Genomic DNA, 25555 nt, shown 5'->3' with positions numbered 1-25555 from the left:
GTGTACATTGGGTGGTGCCTGGAGACTGTGGTCTGGATAGGCCTCGTTTCAAAATATATCTTCAGAATGTAATACCAATTGTGGGAAAGTTGGAGGATCCATCCACAGCAAGGACAGCATTGTCTGGTAAACATTCATCTTTTGGACGTCATTCTTCTGGGTTGGCTGCAAGGATCTTTTTTGTGTGTATGCTTTTAACCGTTCTAAATTTCATTTACATATTTCTTCCTCCATTTTCCAAACTTTGGCATAATTTCCAAAGGCCATACTTAGAAACCTCATGGTGGGCACTAGGATAACTACCACAGTACTAGTCCAAAATGTGTCATGATTCATACAGGCTTTCAAAAGTATCTAACTCTCTCTTCGTAACACACTGTTATTATATGCAATCCCTACCCTCATAAGTATCTGCTTTTCATACCACAAAAATTCTTACCCCTCACCAAACTTCTCCTGAAAGTGCATACTTCACAGCTACTAAAGGCACAAATAAACTCGAATGCATCCGTGAATTTCTGTTGTCTGCCTCTCAAGTTCTATTTGATGACATTCTCCACCCAATTACACATTGCAACAATTTCCTAAATGTCATGTTGAGATGTTATCCACACTTTTAATTGAGAATTTTAATACTAACTTCTTGTCTCAGACTCACATTAGTCACTTACAAATTCATCCCAACAACCTGCACTCCTTTCTGGTAATTAAAGTCGGGCTAACCTCTCCAGTCTCCCGTGGCTATCTTTCTTACCCTTCAAGAACCACTGACAGTACCATGTCATCAACTTGTCTTGGATGATTGTATCTGCTGAATTATCTATTCCAGGGGCATGAGTAATGTGTCACATGGCCCCCAGGGGTGTTGTGGTCTTGCAGTTCAGGCATCACAGTGGCTTCTTAAAAACAATAATTTGGTTTATTTGCCTTCTAAGTAAAGGAACAACATATTCACTAGTACTGGTATCTAGCAGGCCAGTAAGTGTTGTTACTATGGCAATGTAGTAGATGGCAGATGAATCTTACTATGTGACTCATTTGTTTTTAATCAGTAACAATTAGGTGACTAAACACCAGCAAAGAAAAGCCCAATGCCTTAACGATCCAAGGACAAAAGATTATCAGGTGAGTGTAACTTCCTGTTTGATTAGGAAACAGTAAAAGGCAGTACACACCCTCTATACTAGCAGGCATTACAAGAGCAATGTCTTAAGACCTCGTAGGGAAAAAAAAGGATCTGAATTTTTCCAATAAGTTAATGTCAAGGAGGGATTCATAAGCCTGTGATAGCATTAATGATGAGGGATATTACAAGTAATGTTGAAAAATAAAGGATGATATTTGTAGTTTGCAAGACTTACTGGTAACAAACTGCAAAGCATCTAAGTACTCAACATCAAATATCCAGCTGTGAGGACAAAGCTGTAGATAAAACTAAAAAAGCGTTGTACAATATGTCTTAGAAAAGTATGTGCAAAGCAAGCTTCTGAGAGGTGGAAAAGATCCACAGTAGTTCAGCACCATGTCAGAAATCTGCTATAAAAGCAGAGAGAGCTTCATTGCAGGTTTATATAGAAGGTGAACAAGCCAACATATGCAAAAGGTGACGATTGTGAAAATCATTCCACGAGTCTGAAAATAAAGTTTTGCCTAACAACCTCACTAAAAATTCTACAAAGTTTTGGTCTAATGGAGAGACAGTAAGTGATCAATATCATCTATTAAGTCACTAAGTGATAATACTGGCTCTGAAATAAAAGATGACAGAGAATATACCAAAATACTGAATTCAATCTTCCAAAATTGTATCATCACAGAAAATCATAATACGGTTCCACATTTAAATCATCACAGAAACATCAAAATAGCAGATATGGACACAAGCAATCATGAAATAAAATATTAACTAATACTGCTCAAAACTGGACCACGTGAGATACTGTGAATTTCTATGCGAAAGAACTTCCTCTCTTCTAGTAGTGCCACATTGTGTGTCACTGGAGGAATGAAATACACCTAGCAATTGGAAAAAAGCACAGGTTATTTCCATTTTCAAGAAGGGTCGTTGGACAGTTGTGCATAATTACAGGCCTATATCACTAATGTCAATACAATGTAAAATTATGGAAAATATTTTATGCTCACACATAACCACACTTTTCAGGAACAAAAATCTCCTCTATGAAGATAAATATGGATTTTGAAAAAAGCGATGTTGTGAAACTCAGCTTGTTCTGTTCGCCCATGTGATCCAAAGCACCATAGACAAGGTGCTCAGGTTGATGCCGTGTTCCTTGAATTCGAAAAGGCATACAATACAGTTTGGCACTGTCATTTAATAGGAAAAATACACGCTTACCAAATATCAGACCAGATTTGTGATTAGATTGAAGACTTTCTTGTAGATAGAACTTAACATGTCATTCTTAATGGAACAAATTCAACAACTGTAAAGGTAGTTTTGGGAGTACACCAAGGGTGTGTTATAGGGTCATTACCATTTACAATTTACATTAATAAACTAGTGTTAACATTGGAGGCTCTATGAGGATATTTGCAGATAATGCTGTTATCTATAGAAAAATAGGAAATGCGAAATGCAGGAAGAACTGCAGAAGATTGAGTACTGGTGCAGGGAATGGCAACTGACTCTGGATGTAAGTAAATGTAACATATTGTATGTAAACAAGTGAAATGATCCACTACTGTTTGATTACAGTGGTGGTAACAACTTTCCAGAAACAGTAAATGCTGTAAAATATCTAGGAGTGACCATCTGGAGTGACCTGAAGTGAAATGCCACTTGAAACAAATAGAAGGCAAAGCAGATGCCAGGATAAGGTTCATTGGAAGCATCTCAAGGAAATGTAATTCATATATAAGAAATGGCCTACAAAATACTCATTCAGACAATTCTTGAGTAATGTTTGTCAGTCTGAGACCTTTATCAAGTAGGATTAACAGGCGAGAGAGAAGATCCAATAAATAACAGCTCATTTCATCGCAGGATCACTGTGAGAGTGTTTTACACATGTTCAACAAACTCTAGTGGCAGACCCCAGAAAAGAGGTGTGCTTTAAGAGCAGTTTACTATTAAAATTCTGAGAGAGTACTTATGGGAAGAGTCAGGCAACAATTACTTCCTCCCATATAAACCTTGCAAAATGATTGCCATGAGAAAATCAGAGAAATTACAGCTCATACAAAGCTTTCCATGTGACAATTGTGAATGTAAAAGGAAAAGATAGTAGTACCAGAAGTACCCACGGCCATTCATTATAAGGTGTCTTGCAGATTATAAATGAAGATGTCGATGTTGCAGAACTTTTGTCCTACTTCTAAGTTTAAACAACTTTACCTAGTTATGGATTTACTATCTTCTAACCACAACTTAAATCAGAAATATCATTTTAATAGCAGCCTCATAAACTTTCTGATATGAAACTTCTAATTGAGCCACATTTAGAAACAGTTTTACACACAATCTCAACTTGCTCTAACATCACACTCGTAAGACATAATAGGAGTTCCAAGGATTTCCCAATATCCAGCACAGCTTCAGTATTGTTTCTCAGGTGTCCCCAAAATGTTCTCAGCTTCAAAGTTTTCACAGATAAGACACACCTAGTCCATTCCTGAATCTCGAGTCATTTTCCTCTCTTTTGACCGCCACCTCAATTATGGTTATATCCTGTTTTCAGCACTTATCAGACTTATCAAGATACGTCAGTACCTCCACAAACACAGTTGGGTTGGGTTGTTTTGGGGAAGGAGACCAGACAGCGAGGTCATCGGTCTCATCGGATTAGGGAAGGATGGGGAAGGAAGTCGGCCGTGCCCTTTGAAAGGAACCATCCCGGCATTTGCCTGGAGCGATTTAGGGAAATCACGGAAAACCTAAATCAGGACGGCCAGACGCGGGATTGAACCGTCATCCTCCCGAATGCGAGTCCAGTGTCTAACCACTGCGCCACCTCGCTCGGTCACAAACACAGTTAACATCTTTTGATAGTAAATTATTCCCTTCCATCAAGTTCTGTAATCCATTGTAAACATACATTTTCATATAGTTATTCTTTAAATAAATGCACCATCAAACTCAACACCACCTTCACATCTCAGGATTTCCCTGGCTTTCTGGTCAACAAGCAGATCTCTCATTTCATGATAAAGAGCCTCAGTACTTCCCACTTGTCTTAAAAAACACAGAATGTACCTCTTGTCACACACCACTATCCTGCTTCAAAACGCATCAACAGCTTCTACACAGTGCTATAATTTTCTGAAACCGTGTCTTGAAATGAAATCAACCTTTTCCAAAATTCCTCCAGATACACATAGGTTTTAAGTAATCTACTTCTCTCCATACAACCATAGTCAGACTGTACTCATCTTTCAACTTGTTTCCTTGGCATATAATTCATACCCGTCACCGTTTCTGCTGAAAAGTTTACCATAAACACTTTCCAATTACTATATGCACCAACCCCACCAATGATAAGCTCTAGTTTGTCATATAAACACCACCTATGGGGAAATTCATGTCATATATAATCTGATGCACATAACTACTGTTTAACTTTCTATGCCATACGGACGTATAATAGTTTCAGTTTATACTAATTGCTCCTGTTAAGGTTTACTTTGTTTTTTTCCCTAAACCTCCTCCTTTTAGCCACCATTTTCACAATATTAATATTTGCCTCTTCCTTCATACTATTCTCTATCATATCTGTTGTGCAACTGGATTTGTGATATCCTGTCAGAAAGGTTGCAGTTTGTAGTAACTGATGGAAAGTCAACAAGTAAAACAGAAGTGATACCTGGCATTCTCCAAGAAAGTATTATACGCCATTTTCTGTTGCTCATCTATATAACAGATTTAGGAAACAATATGAGCAGGCCTCTTAGACTGTTTGAAGATGATACTGTCATTTACCACCTAGTAAAGTCATCAGAAGATTAAAACCAATATTAAAATGATTAAGTCAAGATATCTGTATGGTGTGAAAAGTGGTAATTGACCCTACATAACGAAAAGTGTGAGGCCATCACATGAGCACTAAAAGGAATCTGTTAAATTTTGGTTACACAATAAATGACACAAATCTAAACGCTATCAATTCGACTAAATACCCAGGGATTACAGTACAAATAACTTAAACTGGAAGGTGTACCGTAGGTCTCTAGAAGAGCGTAGCATTCCAAAGGATTGGAAAAGGGCACAGGTCATCCTCGTTTTCAAGAAGGGATGTTGAACAGATGTGCACAACTATAGACCTATATCTCTAATGTTGATCAGTTGTAGACTTTTGGAACACATATTATGTTCGAGTATAATGACTTTTCTGGAGACTAGAAATCTAGTCTGTAGGAATCAGCATGGGTTTCGAAAAAGACGATCGTGTGAAACCCAGGTCACGCTATTCGTCCACGAGACTCAGAGGGCTATAAACACGGGTTCCCAGGTAGATGCCGTGTTTCTTGACTTCCGCAAGGCATTCGATACAGTTCCCCACAGTCGTTTAATGAACAAAGTAAGAGCATATGAACTATCAGACCAATTGTGTGATTGGATTGAAGAGTTCCTAGATAACAAAATGTAGCATGTCATTCTCAATGGAGAGAAGTCTTCCGAAGTAAGTGTGATTTCAGGTGTGCCGCAGGGGAGTGTTGTAGGACTGTTGCTATTCACAATATACATAAATGATCTTGTGGATAACATCGGATGTTCATTGAGGCTTTTTGCGGATGATGCTGTGGTATATCGAGAGGTTGTAACAATGGAAAATTGTACTGAAATGCAGGAGGATCTGCAGCGAATTGACGCATAGTGCAGGGAATGGCAATTGAATCTCAATGTAGACAAGAAGAGATAGAGAAGATCCAACAGAGAGCAGCGTGCTTCATTACAGGATCATTTAGTAATCGCGAAAGCATTACAGAGATGATAGATAAACTTCAGTGGAAGACTCTGCAGGAGAGAAGCTCGGTACAGGCTTTTGTTGAAGTTCTGAGAACATACCTTCACCGAGGAATCAAGCAGTATATTGCCCCCTCCTAGGTATATCTCACAAAGAGACCATGAGGATAAAATCAGAGAGATTAGAGCCCATACAGAGGCATATCGACAATCCTTATTTCCACGAATAATACGAGACTGGAGTAGAAGGGAGAACCGATAGAGGTACTCAAGGTACCCTCCGCCACACACCATCAGGTGGCTTGTGGAGTAGGGATGTAGATGTAGATGTAATGTTATAGGCGAGGAGAACCAGAGACTGCATTTTATTGTCAGAACACTTAGAAGATGAAATAAATCCACTAAAGAGACTGCCTGTCCTCTGCTAGACTATTATGGGCTGTATGGGATCCTTACCAGATAGGACTGCTGGAGAGCACCAAAAAAGTTCAAAGGGTAGCTCACTTTGTACTATCAGGAAATAGAAGAGAGGGGGGAGGGAGAGGGAGAGGGAGAGGGAGAGGGAGGGAGGGAGGGAGGGAGGGAGGGAGAGAGGGAGGGAGGGAGGGAGGGAGAATTGAAGATATGACACCTGTGGTGACAATCTTTAAAACAACAGCGAGATCTTTTCATGAAATTTCAATCATCAACTTTCTCCTACAGATGCAAAAATATTCTGTTGCCACCCACCTATATACAGAGAAATGTAATTTGTAATAATATAAGAGAAACAGAACTCTCACAGAAAGATTTAAGTGTGTGGTTTTCCCGCACACTCTTGGAGGCTAAAACAGTAGAGAAACAGCACAAAAGTGATTCAATGAATCCCCTGCCAGGCAGTTAAGTGTGAATTTCATAGTTGTCATATAGATGTATATCATCTAACACTTCAAACTATCATTTGCTGTTAGTATTTAACCACATTTTGCCTTCTCATCTTGTTATATTGAATCTCCTTTGATCTAGGATGCTGGTTGAATTTTCATATTTTATGCTGGAAGAGTGATTTCTTCCAACATTACAGGTTATAAAAGCTACAATTTCCATCAGTTACCTACTTTGTCGTTTGACACATAGAAGCATTATCTTCAATCCAATAAAATTACTGGAGTGTGTTTCTGGCTGTAAGCAGCAGTGAATTATAACCTAAAATATATTTATACTTATACAGAGAAATGCCCATCACAGATGGGCACTACATTTTTCAGTATTTAACTGTACACAGTAACAGCAGAGATTTCTTATGCAAGTACAAAAAAAGTTTTCCACACAGCTTACCTGGTATGGCAGGTAGATGAATGGTAGGCAGAAAGCAATGACTGCAACACCTATTAGGTATCACCTCTGAAGCTGACAGACTAAGCTAATGGTCATTTACAGAGTATGCAGGATCTTTTAAGAAAGGATGGTAAATATCTAAAAAGGTGGTAGTACAGAAAACTTCAAGCAAAAAATATTTGTGTGTGTGTGTGTGTGTGTGTGTGTGTGTGTGTGTGTGTGTGTGTGTGTGTGTAGCAGATTTGCAAAGTTACAATAAATGCACAGGTCAAAAGATTAATGGTAATCCAGAATCTGACTTTTGACTTAAATGTTTCATTCTTTTCTGTTCCTGATGTTTTTCACAATGCTGCATATGTTTACACATGATGCACATGTTTATGCTCTCACAACAAACCTTTAATGAGTGTCAAAACAAAAGAACTTTTGCTGTATGTAAAGAATACCACATACAATCCCCTTACCAGATGCATGGACATTTACTCATATTCTTAACAAATTTTTGTGAAACTGATACAGTCTTAAGCAAACAAATTTCTTCTGAGTATCATAAGAAACAAATTGAGCATCAAGTATAGGACAGTTTCAAGTGTGTGGAACATTATTCGCTGATGAGACCAAAGAGAATTCTGTGGGCGTTATTAACATGTCATCTACATTTACATATATACTCCATTAGCTACTGTATGACCCATGGTGGAGACACTTCAGTCTTATATTAATGAGTAATGTCTTTCTGTCCAACTCCACTTGAGTATGGAGCACGGGAAAACACACACTATATGTCTCGGTATGCAACCTAATCTCTCTTATTTTATTCCCATTGTGTCCTATGTGCAATATATGATGGAGGCACAAAATTATTGCAGAGTCTTCCTCCACCTGTACTTTAAATTTAATTGACAGGGTTTCACAACAACAGCATCAGATTTCTTCCTAACGTTTACACTTAAGTTAACAGAATATCTTCAGTATATTTTTGTAAAGGCTCTCCTAGCCTGTTATAATTGTAGCAGGGCATCTCTTAGTTAGTATTACCCTAAACATTTAAATGTGATGGTCTCCACAAGTTTTTTACTATTTTTTTAATCAGATATTGTCTTTGTTATAGACAGAATGTCTCTTGATTCACAAATAAGTGCAATATATTCACAAACGTTCTTCCACTAACTGCTTACACGCAATACTTGTTTCATTCCTGCTGGCATCAGTGACACCCTTCAGTCACATCAGAGTTCATTGCACAGCCATTGCTGAGACGCAAGTTCATACCACCTGTCTGTGGTGTGATATGATTAATAGTCAGTCAATTGGGATTGATGTTTTACTGAATCATCTTGCAAGGATTAAGCTCACAACCTTTCAGTAAAGTGAAGTTTTATTCTTACTGGCTTTAGGAGTAAGCATGGTCTTTCATCATGATGGTGTTGCTGCATATTCTGGCCATGAAATAAAGTTTCACCGAATGATGGGAAACTTTGACAGTTGTATTTGCAGGACACTGCTCTGGCTCCCATTGAGTTACATATTTACATTGCCATGGCTGAGAAAGTCTAATGAGCAAAAATTAATGCAAAATATGAGATGGTTGCTAGCATCACACTGTAGATTTGGCCACAAACAGTCACATTTGCTTTCGGTTTACATTTTTTCATACTTATAAACATGTTGCAGACACATATAGCAATTAAAAACAAACTAACTAAAAAAATTAAGTGATTGGTTGTGACCACGGACATATATAGCTCATTACCGCAAGCATCAAGAAAAGAATGCCAAGATCACCATTGTGAAGAGAACTGCACTGAGAAGCACACTGCATGTTGATCAAAATTCTGAGATTCTAATTTAAAATGTTAAAATTGTTCAACTATTTTCTTGATTATTAAATCCATCAAAAGTAGTTTTTATTCTCTCAAACTATTTTGAGAGCTTTCCATTGCACACAATTCAATTGTTACTCTAAGTCAGATACATGTTTTACAGGAACTGTTTTGCTTGAAACTACCTGTACTAACTGTACATGCTTGAAGCCATGTACATTTTGTTGAAGCCAGGACTCATATTTTTGGTCAATAAAGGGAAATGCAAACATAGAAGCCCGTGAATTTATTATCTGTGGTGTAAAAAATAAAGTAAATGAAGAAAAAAATCAAATCATAAAATAATGCAACTTAACAAAAATAAAATGTAGCATACCTGTATCTCCCGTCCATTTTTATCTGCAGCTTGTTTTAATGAACTAATTACATCCTGCAGTTCTTTATTTTCAGCAAGTGATTCTTTAAAAAGTTTTTCCAGATCAGAAGTTTGTTGGTTAAGTCTTTTACATGTCTCCTGATATTGCTCCACCTAAGGAAAGTGAAACGGCTGACTTTTAAAAATTCTGTAATTCTGACAGAACAGACCAAACCACGAGGAACGCTTACATCAGCGTAGATCAACTTCCTGATAAAGGAAGTTTACTTAGTATTTTCAGAAATGTTGACACAATATAGCTATTATTATTAGAAACTTAGTAAACCAGATATGCAACCAAATAATATCTCATTTACACATGGAAATGGCCACAATCATGAATATTTCTGCATGAAAAAAATGTGTGTCCTATGGATGTTGTGAATACAGGTGGAATACGTACAACAAATTCTTCAGTACACATTTAGCAGTACTAAAACAGAACTGAATTTTGAGGGCTCTGATGTACAAATAAAAGAATTTAAACAGCAAGGTCAGAGTGTAAACACTGTCAAATCAGACCACTTGGATGTTTCCAGAATGAATTTTCACTCTGCAATGGAGTGTGCATTGGTCTGAAACTGTCTAGCACATTAAAAATTAGTGCAAGACTGTGACTCAAACTTGAGACCTTGGCCTTTTGCGGGCAAGTGCTCTACTGACTGGATGTTATTTGTTCCACTGTTTCAATGTAGCATGGCTACACACCAATAAAAATTCCATTGCTTGTTCAGTCAATACCTTTTTCTTTGACCTATGCAACTGTTCAGCATTCTGCAGACAATGAGGCTTACAAGAGAAGCACTCCCTGCCAGACAGGAGGGGACACAAGTATGAAATTGATCTGAATGTCTGCAACCAACCCAGTATTTAAAACTTTCTGGCAGATTAAAACTGTGTGCCGGACCGATAGAACGCAGGACCTTTCCCTTTCGCGGGCAAGTGCTCTACCAACTGAGCTACCCAAGCACGACTTACTCCCCGTCCCACAGCTTTACTTCTGCCAGTACCTCGTCTCCTACCTTCCAAACTTTACAGAAGCTCTCCTGCGAACCTCGCAGAACTAGCACTCCTGAAAGAAAGGATATTGCGGAGACATGGCTTATCCACAGCCTGGGGGATGTTTCCAGAATGAGATTTTCACTCTGCAGCGGAGTCTGCACTGATATGAAACTTCCTGGCACATTAAAACTGTGTGCCGGACTGAGACTCAAACTCAGGACCTTTGCCTTTCGTGGGCAAGTGCTCTACCAACTGAGCTACCCAAGCACGACTCACGCCTCGTCCTCACAGCTTTACTTCTGCCAGTACCTCGTCTCCTATCTTCCAAACTTAACAGAAGCTCTCCTGCGAATCTTGCAGAATTAGCACTCCTGAAAGAAAAGATATTGGGGAGACATGGCTTAGCCACAGCCTGGGGGATGTTTCCAGAATGAGATTTTCACTCTGCAGCGGAGTGAAAATCTCATTCTGGAACCCAGTATTTAGTTCAAGTAAGTTATAGAGACCACATAATCATAAACCAGAAGGTTTTCTAGAAAAATGGTTCCACAGCGACAAGAATTGTTTAAAAGAAGTCACTGCCCATATATGGATGTACTGTCTTTACTGCCATGTGCTATCAGTCTGTTCCAAATGAGGCACTTTTTTAAGGTGTTAACGTATTGTGTATTGTCATCTCTCACAAAATATACGTGGCCCAGTCACATTAATGTGACCACTGACTATGTTTGATGTCAAAGTGCAATAATCACTCATAGACAGCAGGTGGCAGCACTTGCAGTGGAAGGTATATAAAGCATGTAAATGCAGGGGGCGGGGGCAGGGGAAGGGGAGGGGGGGGGCAGAAAACAGTGCAGTCACTGTTGTAATGCGGGAACAGAGTGATTTATCTGATGTCCAAAATGGCTCACTCATTGGCTTCCAGGCCAAAGTTGGAAGCATTTGCGGAACAGCAATGTTCATGAACTGTTCGCATGCCACACCGGTTAAAGCAGACTGTGTATAGCTAAACAGTGCTATCCAAAACTGGCAGCGAAGCAACTGTTGTGCACCATGGGCCATAGATGTCAGGGGTGAATGCGGACTGCAGAGATGTGTACATGTGAACAGACGTGCAACTGTTGAGCAACTAACCACCCAGATATACCTACGGGGAACCGACAGTATCTCCTCAATGAGTGTTCAGCAAACTTTGCTGTGTATGGGCCTCGGCAGCAGGTGCCCGGTTCCCACTCCCATGGTGGCTGTTGTTCATCGGCAACAAAGGTTGCAATTTGCACACCAATATCGCAACTGGACATCCACCAAGTGGCAACAGGTGGCCTTTTCAGGTCACAAACACTGTATGCACCATCAGAAACATGGTTGTTGTTGTATATGGCCCAGCAACAACTGTCGGAAGGGTCCATGCTGGAGGAGGGAACGTTAGGGTCTGAGGAATGTTTCTGTAGCATTCCCTGGGCTATCTCGTCACTCTGGAATATGCGATGGATCACACAGGTACGCATCTATCCTTGAGGACCGTGTCTACTCTTACATACAGTTCGTTTTTCCTTGGCACAATGGCATCTACCGGCAGCACAATGCAAAATGTCCCACAACTCGCAGTGTATGGGCACGGTTTGAAGAGTAGTGGCCAGCACTGGAGACGGCATGTCTCTGCATCTGTCAGTACCTTCCAGAACCTCTTTGACTTTTTTTCTGTACATCTGCAGTGCAAAAGGTGGTTATTCACTTTTCTGATAGGTAGTCAGATTGATGTGACTGGACTGTGTAGTATATCTATACACAATTTCTGTTGGACACAGTGATGAGATCATGATGTACAATCTATTAATGCACTTCGAGAGGCTAGCTTGAAAAATACATGTCTTTCAAAATCAGCCAGAAACACTACAATAAAACTTAATAGCTAGATGGAAACAATGACTCCTTTTGAATAAAAGAGAATGGCCACATTACCCAGCCGTCACAAATATAAGAGCTAGTGTTGCAGTAGATTGCTGACTGTGTGAAAATAACAAATTACGGTATTACACAAAAACTTGTAAAATATGGCAAATCTAACAGTACACAAAGGCTCACAGAAATATCAAATGAAAACAGGATACTGAAGAAATTTACAACACAGTCATCAATACATTAAAACATAGCAAGCTGAAACTATTTCCACTGCTATTATTTTACTCCTACCAAATAACTAATTCTTTCCCAAAAAATGGTTCAAATGGCTCTGAGTACTAAGGGACTTAACATCTGAGGTTATCAGTCCCCTAGAACTTAGAACTACCTAAACCTAACTAACCTAAGGACATCACACACATCCATGCCCGAGGCAGGATTCAAACCTGCGACTGTAGTGGTTGCGCGGTTCCAGACTGAAGCACCTAGAACCGCTTCGCCACTGCGGCCGGCAATTTTTTCCCATATATTTCAAATGTGTCTGACTGAACATACAATGTGTATACTATATACATTCGAAACTGCCAAAATACTATGTATATAATTTTTCTCGTTAATTTATTATTCAGGTGGTCGTTTTCTGTACACCAATTACACTAGCATAATTAGTTTTGTTTAAAACCATGCTAATAAAGAGTAATTGATAACTTAAATTATTACTACAGCATGCTGTTTGAACTAATCAACAGTTGTGAGAGAATTGACACCACTTATCAGAAAGTTGTTGATTCATTCTTTCTGCTAACCTGTTTCAGTTTTCCAAAAGTAATTCACTTAAAAGCTATATGTAAGTAAAGATCAGTCACACCCAAATTTAATTTTGCCAGCTGAGCCACTGTACATTAGATGACAGGATTGGACCAATATATTTATCACCCTTATTTTTCTAAACCAGATAAAACACTTCATTTTTCAGTTAATTCCATAACTAAGAATTTGTATAAATTAACATAATTTTAAATGTACTTCTAAATTGGTAATTCACAGAGGAGGCATAAAAATAGATCTGTAATCTGTTTTCCTTTGTCAATGAGCCATATTTTAGTTAAAGCAAGTTCTTGTTGAAACCTATACAGCATTTGCATTTTCACACTATAATTTTATAAACAGATCTGTAATTTACAAAATCACAAAATATCATTACACCAGTCTTTATTTCCCACCCAAACATAGTCAGTCACAGGCTAGCATTCACTGTGTCAACAATATGAAGTCACATTGTATCTTTGCAAAAATCTTAGGTTAAAGTGTGGTTCACACTTAAACATCAACCTTGCAGTACTTCAATGTTATCATCTGCTGCAATTAGAGTGTTAATTCCTCAGTGTCCACTTCATACATTTCTATGTGGTATTATCAATTATCAGAAATCCTACTGAGTCCACTGACTGTGTAATTCGCCAGCAACTTTATGAGGTTTATCTGTCAAGAACCATATCCAAAAGTGGCCTGTAAATATTTAGCCACTGTCAGGCTGATTTGGAGGTTGTTATATGAGTCTGCCTGTGATTAATATACTACACAAGATCTGAAACTGGTCATCATGTTGTTATGATTGTCAATAAATGTGCAAAGTAATTAAATGCTCTGCTGAGTACATTATTTGAGAATTTATCATAAAACCAGTTTACACCAGTTCAATGAATTTCCCCTTATGAGACACCATGTGCAATCCAGTGATCACAGGTTAGTACGCTTACAACAATGGTTCATACTTGACAAGCAGTGGGCTCAACAACACCTAATATACACAGAGAACAATTTGTTTTGTTTATATAACAGTCCTACTGAAACTGATCTAGCATCCCAGCTGATGGTTCAGCAGAAGACAAATTCTCCCTCAACTGTTCCTGTTTATGGTCAATACCTGAAACAGTTTCCAAGAGTAGCTAATAATATCTCTCACATTCAAAATGGACTTGCATTATCTTCTTTAAGTACACAGTGTCCATCGCCTCAAAACATGATTAATCAAGCTAATATAAACCTCTTAGTACAGGCAAGTGAGTTCACTGAAATGGCCTGATGCTTCAATGAGTGGTCACTTCTATCATATTCTGGTGAAGGTGATATGATGAAAGTGAGACTCTTTGAAACATTGCACCATTTCAATGAACTAATTTGGCTGAAAACCAGAGAGCTTTATATTAGTTCAACTTGATGAGAAGGAATTTGATCACAATTATCAAATTAACCGTATGCTGTTACTAACTTCATAACAGAGGAATAAACAGTAGGTGGTTAATACATGCATAAATCACAAAAGATGATATTTGGTACATAAATAAGGACTTAATCTAATTAATGAAATGAAAAATATTTTTATAACATTTTATACAATGCCACATGTCTAATATGTTTCACTACTGGAATACCACTGCCCACTCACAGTCTTTAAACTTTCAGTTCGTTTCTCAAAAATCATTCACACAACTTCTCAGTTTGTTATACCTTCAACCCCCGTTAAACTTGCATATTGCCCAAGTTAAGCCTTTAACATCATTGTAAACAAATTGTCTATAGTGCCTGTATCTCACTGACATCCTGCTGCTTCTTCAGTGATACAGCTAAATCCAGTCATAACAGCCTTTTCAGCAATCTGTTCTCCTTTAGATGAAGCTCCCAATGGAAATACTTTCATGCTATTTGATCACTATCAATTTCTGGCCAAGTGTAAGTTCAAGCCCATTTATTTCCCCATTCTACTCCCTTCTAAAATTGGATTCTTCCTTAACCAAGTTTATTTTCTGATACTTTCAAGTAATTTCTCAGATTTATTATGTTGGTCACATCCTAGTAATATTAGCATTACTTCCACTAATATAACAACTAACTTATCCAAGAATACAATGTGTACCTCTAGGCTCTACCACAGCATCCCATCCACTCCACCCATGACAACTATTAAAATACTTTCTCTCTCTGTCCCCACCCCCACCATATACATTCTTGTGCACACGCGCAGGTAAGAGAATGAATGAATGTGTGTGCTTATGTGTGTGTGCACATCATTTACACTTTTCAAGACATAATTTAATGAAATGAGATAAAATGCTTAATCAGAGAAGAACATATTGTCAAACACCAGCATTGAAAATTGTGAATTTAAGTTCTAATGGAAGTACAATCAATTTAACTTCCAGAAAGTCACTGTCATTAATACTTTATAACGTGTGAATTAAACCTCCAATTTCTGTTGCCTCCACCCATCTTTTTGCCATATACCTCCAATTTCTGTTGCCTCTACCCATCTTTTTGCCATATATACACTCCCAATCACAGTCAAAAAATGTAAGTTCTATGTATTGTTATACGAAATGTATTTTATTTGTATGATCCCATATGATTCATACTACCAAAAATATTAACTGGCATTTCAAAGCTCTTACTAGACAGAAACAATTCTACATATGAACTGTACAGAAAGAAAATAATCTCAAGGTACTGGCATATTAAACAAATGTTTTCAATTTATTTTGCATACCTTCAATGACAGCCTCTTCTTTTCCTTTTCAATCTCCAAGATTTTTGTATTCGTTTCATGGAATGATGATTCACGTAAACTGTCTATAGTTGATAGGAGCCTCCTGTTCTCAAGCTCAAGCTTCAGAGCCCTTGCCTGAGCACTACTGCTCAGTTGTTCTGATAAACTATTGTCTGCTGAACCTTGAAATCAACCACACAGCAATGAGTACATAAAGCAACATTTTGCAATGCTTAGGTTACATTAAAATTAATTTCACAATGCTATATCCAATCCAAAAATACAAAAGTATTTATGTAATACATTATGGAATGTTAGTTGTGGGAAACAGTGACCTTTTCTATTATCCAAAGAAGTGCTTGCACATCCCTGCACACAAATCTTCATCCTTTTGCAAGTGAAATTACCTTTACTGACATCAGAATAGTGGTAGATTTTTCTCTTGTTGCTAGTAGGGTTTTTCTTTGCTGCATTCGCAATGAGATGGAAGGTTCTTCCTGAAGATACTCAGGGTGGTGGCTGATGTAGGCTAGGTCAGTTGATACTAACTGGAGCTACTTGACCAACACTGACAGTTTTCCCTCACTACCAATATAGCCCAACTGTGTTAGGAGACACCACTCGGCTTATTCTGTCATTTGTTTTTGCAAATGAAAGCAAATGAGACATAGGGAGTCAATGACACACTAAACAAAATTATCAGACATACAATGGTGACAATAATGTCAGAATGCAACACATTGTATGCTGGGCCAAAACTGGCAGTCACCAAAAACAAGTGAATAACAGTACAAAGCCTGACACCATCTTGTAACTTTCATTGATTCTGCAACTACCATCAGCTACTGCACCAAGTATGTTCCTGAAGTGGGTGGATAGTATGTAGGATAAACCAGTAGAACATTTGGCACTAGATACAAAAAACATGTATGAGGATGGAAGTACAGAATGAATCACTCAACTATTGATGAACACTACATCAACACTGACATAAAATTACAACCACACTCACAGACATAGAAATCATAAGGATAAGCAACAAAAGCTGTACTTTCAACCTACAAGAAAACTACTACATTCATAAAACCACGACAGAAAAGAAACATCACATAAATTATTAGACCATCTTGGCAAACCCAACATTTTAAATTAATAGCATATACTAGGAGTGTGGTTCATTGGCAAAGAGTCAGACTACAGAACCAGGGGTCTCAGGTTTGATCCCTGGTCATTCCTCCGATTTTTATCTGTCATCTATCACTTCTACCACCTTTAGCAATGTTTGTTTATGTGAAAATTGCTAATTTGCATGATGGATTGGCATCTACATTAAACTTTTGGTTAACCTATAACTGTCTGCGTAAGGCAGTTCAAATATCAGAGAAAGTCAATTTCATATCACGCCCAACATGATAATACCAAACCAAACTTCACATTGACAATACCTTAAATTTTTACTTAAAAATGGGTAAGGCTGTAATCAACCAGAAGGTTGATTTCAGTGCCACGGGACTTTACTAGGTATGGTACTCATAGTGGTGGTGTGTATCCTTGCCTTCATCCAACCTCTGAACTGACTAACCCGGCCAGTTATAGGGGGCTCTACAGTTTAAGTGGCATCCAAATCATGGAGCAATTTGGCATTTTTCACATTAACAAACAATTCTAGAAATGAAAGAAGTGATAAATGACAGATAAAAGTCCTAGCAATGACCAGGGATCAAATCCCAGACCTTTATAAGCGTAATCTGGTAATTTACCATTGAGCCAACACTTTTTACTTATAGTGTAACCTTCTGTACCTGACAGGGAGGCTTGGCTGCTTTCAGAAAGCTTGGCCTATGCCAGCATTAACATACCTACTGACAGTGTCACTCAAGTGGATTGAACGTAGTAGAGGAGCCAGAAAAAGTGTGCCCCACACTAAAGGGTTGGTGGGGGGCTCTATAGGCTTGGGTCTTGGGTCATCAACCCCCCCTCCCCCAAGGGAAGTTAGCCTCAAAATGGAAGCCTGGTCCTCCATTTTGGGGGTTGAGAAAGTGATGAGATCCATAAGCAGAAATTCTCCCTGTATTACTCAAGAAAAGATTAAAGACAAGGAGAATATGGAGTTGGGTTTATAGTCTCCTGAGAGATGTGGACCTGTTACAGCTTTCACTCCCTTCAATAAAAGAATATGTACTCTGTGTATCAAAGTGAAATTTCACTATGTGATCTCCATGAATCTATACGTACCAACAGCAGAATCAGATGAATATGTGGTACACAGTTTCTATGGTCAGCTGCAGGAGGTTTGTGATAAAATACTTGGACACGATGCCAAAATAGTCCATGGAGACTATATTGCCAAACTGGGCATCAAAGATGCTCTCAGAAGTGTGTTATGTAAGGTAAGCCTGCGAAATCAAACTAGTAATAACAGTATGAGGGTTATCCAGTTTGCTGTACCAAACAAGTTAAAGGCAGTAAAAGTATGTGTTCCTCAGGAGAAATATTTGCAAAAAGACCTGGAAAATACCAGGACCAAAGTAAGCAAACTGAACAGACCATATACTGGTATTGTACAGGTGGGCATCTGATATGGAAACTGTGCACCCTTTCCGAAGAGCTAATTCTGATTCAGTTTCTTACCTAGTAGAGCAAAAATGAGGCAGAATCATACTATGACTGATAAAACAAACAGTACCAGAGTAACAAAATGGAACATGGACAACTGAAAGATAGATCTACTTTTCAAGAGTATCAGAACAGACGGAGAAAGGAGTTACAAACAAAATACAGTGGAGAATGTATAGACAAAGAATGGAACTCTATTAAAATGCTAGTTTCACAACAGCACATGAAATATTGGGGGCAACACGGAGACTTAGAACTGAAGAGTTATATGATGATGAATGTGAAGAGGCAGTGGAACAGAAAAAGGAAGAAAGACCAAAATGCTTCCAACACAATATTTGATCAAATCAGGCATTCTATAGTCAAAAGAGAACAGAGGCATCAGGGGTCTGCAGGAGGACAAAAAAAGGGAAGCCGAAAGGAGAAACATAGAGAAGATGGAGGACCATCACCAAAAGAATGAAAGCAGAAAATTTTATATGGAAATTAAAGAAGGAACTCAAGAATATAAACCAAAAATAATAGCATGCAAGGACAAAGTGGGAAATTTCCTAACAGATCAAAGATAAAAGAGAGCACACATTAGAGGAAGTATGCAAGGTAGTGCACTGTCTAAAAAATTACAAAGCCCCAATAATTGATGTCATAACTACAGAATTGTTGAAAAATGAGGGAATTGGTCTCCATAAGTAAATTCATAACCTTATTAACTTGATATGGAATCACGAAAGAATCCCAGAAGAGCGGACTTTAAGCTGTTTCAATCAATACATAAGAAAGGAGGCAAGACTTGTTGCTTGAATTACCAAGGAATTATGGTGCTGAATGTAATCTATAAAATTCTATCTAGTATTATCCACAACAGGCTAGATCCAAAAGCAGAACAGATTCTGGGAGAAAATCAGTGTGGCTTTCAGTCTAACAGGTCAAAAACAGATCACATATTTGTGCTGAAGCAAATACATGAAAATGCATTTGAGTATAATATTGATCTTCATTCCCTCTACATAGATTTCAAGCAGGCCATTGATAGTCTTGACAGGGCAGAAATGCTAATTGATTTGTTACTGTTTAAAGTCCCTTCTAAGTATGCTTCATTCACTCAAGCAATATTGGTTAGTTCCTATGCTGCAGTGCAAGTGGATGGAGAACTAAGTAATTGGTAATTGGTTTAGCATCAGTAACACAATCATACAGGGAAGAGGGGGGGGGGGGGGGGGGGGTTGGTGGTGGAGATGGGGTTGGGGGCACACTGTCCACAATGTTTTTCAATCTTGAAGCTGCCATTCTCAATCTTAGTATTTCTGGTTACATAGACACAAAGTAAATTCAGATCTGTGCATATAGGAATTTTTAAAAGAAAAAAAGAGTTTCACTAGTGAGGACAATACATTATCTGAAAGATGCCTCACAACCTAGAGGCCTTGCTATGAAAGAAATGAAGGCTAACTACACGAATCTCACCAGGCAGGAAAATAGTAACTTGGATAAACTGTTAGCAGCAAGCCTCAAGTTTGAAAATGTGCAGAGCTTTGGTGAGTATCGGTATAGTATTAACAGGACAAATTCCAAGCCAATTTAAATAAAACTGTACACTGAGTCAGACCATCTCATAAAAGGAGCTGACATCGTAAGATTAAGAAAAAGTACAATAACAATCTGGCTTGGTCATGTCCATACCATGGATATTGGAAGAACAATTAAAAAGGTTTTTGAATGGAGGTCTGCTGGAAGAAGACAGAGAGGAAGGCCTCAAAAGCAGAGGATAGACAATGTGGAGAAAGATATAAAATCTCCCAGAGACAGAGGATGGTGGAGAACTGCACTGGAGAGGACAGAATAAACTTGTTGGAGAGAGACCCATGCAGTGTTGTAATGTCAGGAGAAGATGAAGAAGATGATGATGATGATGATGATGATGATGATGATGATGATGAAGACTTATGGGGTGATGTAATGGATTTTGGTACAAAAAAATTGATTTTTCAAAAATATAATTTTCTTGATCTACACAGTTTCATCTATGTTGCGTGTGAATTTTATCATGAGAGCAGCTTTAAATTGTTAAACTGATTAACTCTGCACTAGCGGCCTCTCCTATCTTTTCTGACATTTGGGAAACTGCTTGCTTCAGCAGAATTTTTGTCAGTGAGAAGGCTATTTTGTTTCGATATCTTTGACTGACATCTATATCTCTAGCTGACATCTATATCTTTGCCTGAAAACTTTCTTGCATGTCGTTTATTTACGTTTTGACAATACTAACACACATTAGTAGGTGGAAGGTTGAATTCACAAACCTTTATGTGGAAGTCAAGATTCATGTGTAATGGGTAGTGAAAGAACTGTGTTTACGAAACGGAGGCTTCATGGAAATTAGTTTAGTTTACCAACAAAAAAGAGGAAGCAGCTCAAAATGAAGAACATAAGCTCTCAGCTTCAGTTTCAAAACTTGGCACAGGAGAATTGTACAGATGCGTGAATGTTGTTGATATGGATTCTATTCAGACTTATTGATTTAGAGCTTCTCTGCCAAGCTATAAAGTTTTCATGTTCATGTGTTAGATGTAAAAATATGGAATGATGGTTGTTGTTGAAGAAAGAAGAGTGGGAATAGTTTGTGACTTTAAATTAATTTGTAATCCATGTGGCTACGAATTTTCATTTTCCTCCTCCAAAAAAACTGATATTGGTACCTATGAAGGCAATTTTAGCTTTATCATAGGCTCTGAGATGCCTTGGAGAGGGCAGGGAAGGAGGTAATTTATTGCATGGTTTTCTGAACATGCCTCCACCTTGTGCAAGGTTTGAAAAACTAAAAAAAGAAATATCTGATGCTGTATGCGATACTGCAAAAGTTTCTATGAAGTAAGCAGTGGAGTAACCGGCGGAAAGAAATACATCCTGGGGTAGATATAGATGACAGTGAATCTCCAACAAATGTTACTGATCTGTGTGGGTCTATAGATGGGACATGGATGAAAAGGGGTCACACATCCCTGTATGGAGTTACATCTGTTATTGGTATTGACTCAAGAAAAATTTTAGATGACAAAATTATGTCTAAATACTGCCACCAGTGTGCAACAAGGAAAATGTCCAACAACGAGGGCAGTGAGAAACTGAGGCAAGAAAATCATGCAGTAGCATGCTCTAAAAATCATAGTGGCTAAAGTGGGGACATGGAGGCTGCTGCAGTTGTGAGGATGTTCTCAAGATCTGAGGGCCAGTATGATGTTAGATATACTCCTCTTCATTCAAAGCTGTAACAGATGAAAATCCATACAATCCAACAATATAAAAGTTGGAATGTGTTGGCCACATCCAAAAGAGGCTTGGTGGAAGGCTTCATCGCTTCTGAAAGACAAGAAAGGTGAAGTACATGAGGATGGGAAACCAAAAGGCAGGCTTACTCTGAAAGAAAATGATTCTCTCCAGATATTTTATGGGAGAGCTATCTGCAAAAACACACATAATTTAAAGGCAATTAGGCGTGCTGTGTGGGCATTTTTTTATCCACAAGCTACCCACTGACCAAACACAAATGCAAAATCTGTGTCCTAAGGATGATTGGTGTAAGTTCAACAACAGAAATGAGATGTATTCACATAAACACTCATTACCCGAACCTGTTATGAATGCAATGAAGCCAACATTCAGGTTTCTTCCAAACCCTGATTTATTGAGGAAGTATCTTCACAGAAAGACACAAAGTGCAAATGAAAGCCTCAATAATTTAATTTAGATTAGATGCTCAAAACGGACATTCTGTGAACTTGAAGTACTCAAAATAGGTGTCAATGACGTAGTTTTAAGTTACAATAATGGAAATAATGGCAGAACTGAAGTGCTGAAGAGAGTTGCTATAGATCCTGGTGTGTTTACAACAAAAGCATTTTACACCACCGACGAGAGCAGGGACAAGAAAGCTAACAGATCAGTGTCTTACCTGCAGATACAGGCCAGGCAGATTTGAAGAGGAGAGAAGAGAAACCTGGAGGATGAGGAGTATCAGTACAGACGCTTTTAAAATTGAGGTAAGCTTATTACATGTAGGGGTATGAGAAGAAAATCTTTGAACTTCATTTTCGCTGTTTTACATTTTTTACGTTATTAGAAGCCTTTTTTCAAAAATTATATATGTGCTAATGCTATGAAATTTTCAGGAATTGTTCGCAATGTGTTGCTGTCTCCCTGGAACTAAAAAATATGAGATCCTGCAATTACATTCTGATTATTAGATGATTGTATGTAGAAAAGAAGTTAAGTTTGGATGTGCAAAATTAAAAACTCTGTTAATGATACAATTTGTACCACAAATTAATAACTGTAGTTCAGTGGTCTTATAATCTTCTTAGGACACTACAACAAAAATTTTCAGAATAATTGCACGATTAGAATTTGAGTTGTGGCTTTTTATAATGAAAAAAAGACAATAAAAATCAAAAATTCAAATTTCTGGCAAAATATTAATCCTGCATATTTTATTATATTTTTCCATTACAACACAGCTCCTTTGCTTTACACATGCAAAATTTTAGATTTGTACATTAATAAATATGGCTTTCATGATTTTTTAAATAAATGTTTACATTTTTCGTTACATCTCTCCTTAAAACCACTACATTCACAATGTTGGTATCACTCACAATGCAAATGAAGAAGAAATGAACGTACAAAAACACTGTGTTGAATGCAAAACAGGTGAAATCACAACAAAATTTCTATGAAGACAACATGCGTAAGGTTTCACAAGAGTGAGGTGCAAAGAAAACAAATGCAGCAAAAGAAAAATTAGATTCCTAAAAGCTGAAAAACCATGAAGGGAGGAAGTGCAACCATGTTTTTCTTCCAACTACAAACTCTGCTAGCAATAAGGGAAAACCCTGTAGACTTCAAAACATGTAACGAGGAGTAATTAAGGTCGTAAGTAAATAGTACACCGCATGCATATGTAAAAACTGATTTTAATCTGTAAGTACCAAAATGTAGAAACATATTATGTATTCTATATTTACACAACCATGACTGATGATACTTTGTAAATAAAAGTGAAATTTATCAGGTGTAATACTCTCTTAAGTTTGCGTTTGCTTAAGACAGAAGTGGGGAAAAGTCAATATACTGACAGCTATGGTGGTAGATGACTATCTAAACAAACATATTTTTAAGTTTAGAGTATGTTCTGGGATCCTGCAACAGACAAATGCTAGGAATATTAGTTTGTAATTCTGGACATCTACTATTTTATTCCTCTTACAGACAGGGGCGACCTATCCTATTTTCCAGTGATGAGGGACTGTTACTGCAGAACTTATTTCCAATAAACATGGGTTGCAAAGGGGCTAATTTCACAACATACTCAATGTAAAATATTATTTGCTTGTGCTTTCTACATTCAATTTACTTGAAATCAGAAATTCTTGATATTTCCTGAAGGTCATTTGCCAAGGTTTGACACAGGAATAAGTTGTGTGCATTTTTTACACATGTTGGAGTTTCCCTTAATATTTGTATATCAGTTTCACTACATCTCTTTTGAACCCAGGATGGATCTTTTGAAGCTTTATTTTTATACTTTTGGCTTCCTTCAAGGTTTAGTTTACTATACTTGATATACAAGGGTTGGAACTTTAATAGTGGCCACTATTTATTTACTATTCATTTATTTACAGCTCATACACAATGGATACGTGTTTCCACGTTTTACTGACCTTCAAAGTAGTCACTAGCATCGTGTATAACGCTTTGCCAGCGATGTAGAAGAAGGAGGCAACGCTTAGCAGTGCCAGTTATGTTGACAGTTCGAGCGGCGCGGTCTATTACCCGACGAATTTGTAGCAGTTCTGAAGCGAATGCCGTGAAGTATTTCCTTCAGTTTATAAATGGAGTTGAACTTATGAGGGCTTAAGTAAGGGACTGCAGTAGATGGTACAGCGCTTAGCAGCCCCATCAGTCAAACAAATCAGTGACAGCTTGCTTTGTACGTGCTTGAGCATTGTCCTGCAAAATGATGGTCAGATCCTGCAGAAAGTGTCATCACTTCTGTATCCATGCTGCTCACTTTTGGAGCACAGCCTACGACCAGCTTAGAGACTGAAGTGATGACACTTTCTGCATGACCTGATCATCCTTTTTTCTGGACAATGCTCAAGCATACTGATTTGTTTGACTGATGGGGCTGCTAAGTGCTATACCACCTACTGCACTCCCCTAACTTAAGCCCTCATAAGTTCAACTCAGTTTCTAAACTGAAGGAAACACTTCGCGGCATTCGCTTCAGAACTGCTACAAATTCGTCGGGCAATAGACCACGTCGCTCGAACTGTCAACACAACTGGCTCTGCTAAGAGTATCCTACGACTTCCACATCGCTGGCAACGGGTTATACACAATGCTAGTGACTACTCTGAAGGTCAGTAAAACTTTGAAACACGTATCTATTTTGTGCGAGCTGTTAATAAATAGTTTCCACTATTAATGTTCCAACCCTCACATATTCATACAGAATGTGATTTAGAATGTTTGGAACTTTTCCACTGCTCCCTATATCTGTCCCAATTGAACTAAATGTTCTTACACTTGATAAAAAGTCATTTATAACAAAACTGATTTTTCATTGTGCCATACTTTCACATGGGGGCCTGGGGAGGAGGGGGGGGATAGGGGGAGGGCAAAGGCGATTCACTTGCTTTTGAAATCTGAGTCCAATCTGACAGTTATCAAATACTGCAGTTCTCTCCAAAAGAAACCAGATATCATTAAGCTTTACATCTAATTCCTTACCCTCACAATTATTGGTATGTTTAGCAATCTCTACCACCTCTCTGAGCAACCTATCATGATATCTGCTTGTTGTGAGTGCCAGGGTCTAAATTTTAGGGCCTTTCAATGGAATCCAGGGTCCATGACATAATGGCCAAAACATTTTTAATATGATTACCAGTTTCAAGCCTGAAAGCTTGCATTTTACAATTCACATTATAAAAAATTCATTTGCCTGTAAATCAATT

The 25555-nt window shown here is 38.1% G+C and overlaps 1 protein-coding gene across 3 annotated transcripts in view; it reads right to left on the bottom strand.

The window, feature by feature from the left end:
* Positions 1-25555, bottom strand: part of LOC126298586 (protein Daple) — a 190164-nt gene that overhangs the window by 94009 nt on the left and 70600 nt on the right. For 2 of the 3 annotated variants that reach the window (XM_049989957.1, XM_049989959.1), the window contains exons 10-11: positions 15927-16108; positions 9440-9592 (exon numbers count right to left, since the gene is read on the bottom strand). In XM_049989957.1, coding sequence (XP_049845914.1) covers positions 9440-9592; positions 15927-16108 — 335 coding nt within the window. The remainder of the gene's footprint in view (positions 1-9439; positions 9593-15926; positions 16109-25555) is intronic. The other variant, XM_049989958.1, reaches the window with a different exon arrangement.

This window comes from Schistocerca gregaria, chromosome X, assembly GCF_023897955.1.
Source record: "Schistocerca gregaria isolate iqSchGreg1 chromosome X, iqSchGreg1.2, whole genome shotgun sequence".
NCBI lineage: Eukaryota > Metazoa > Arthropoda > Insecta > Orthoptera > Acrididae > Schistocerca > Schistocerca gregaria.
This window is presented reverse-complemented; position numbering and strand designations above follow the sequence as displayed.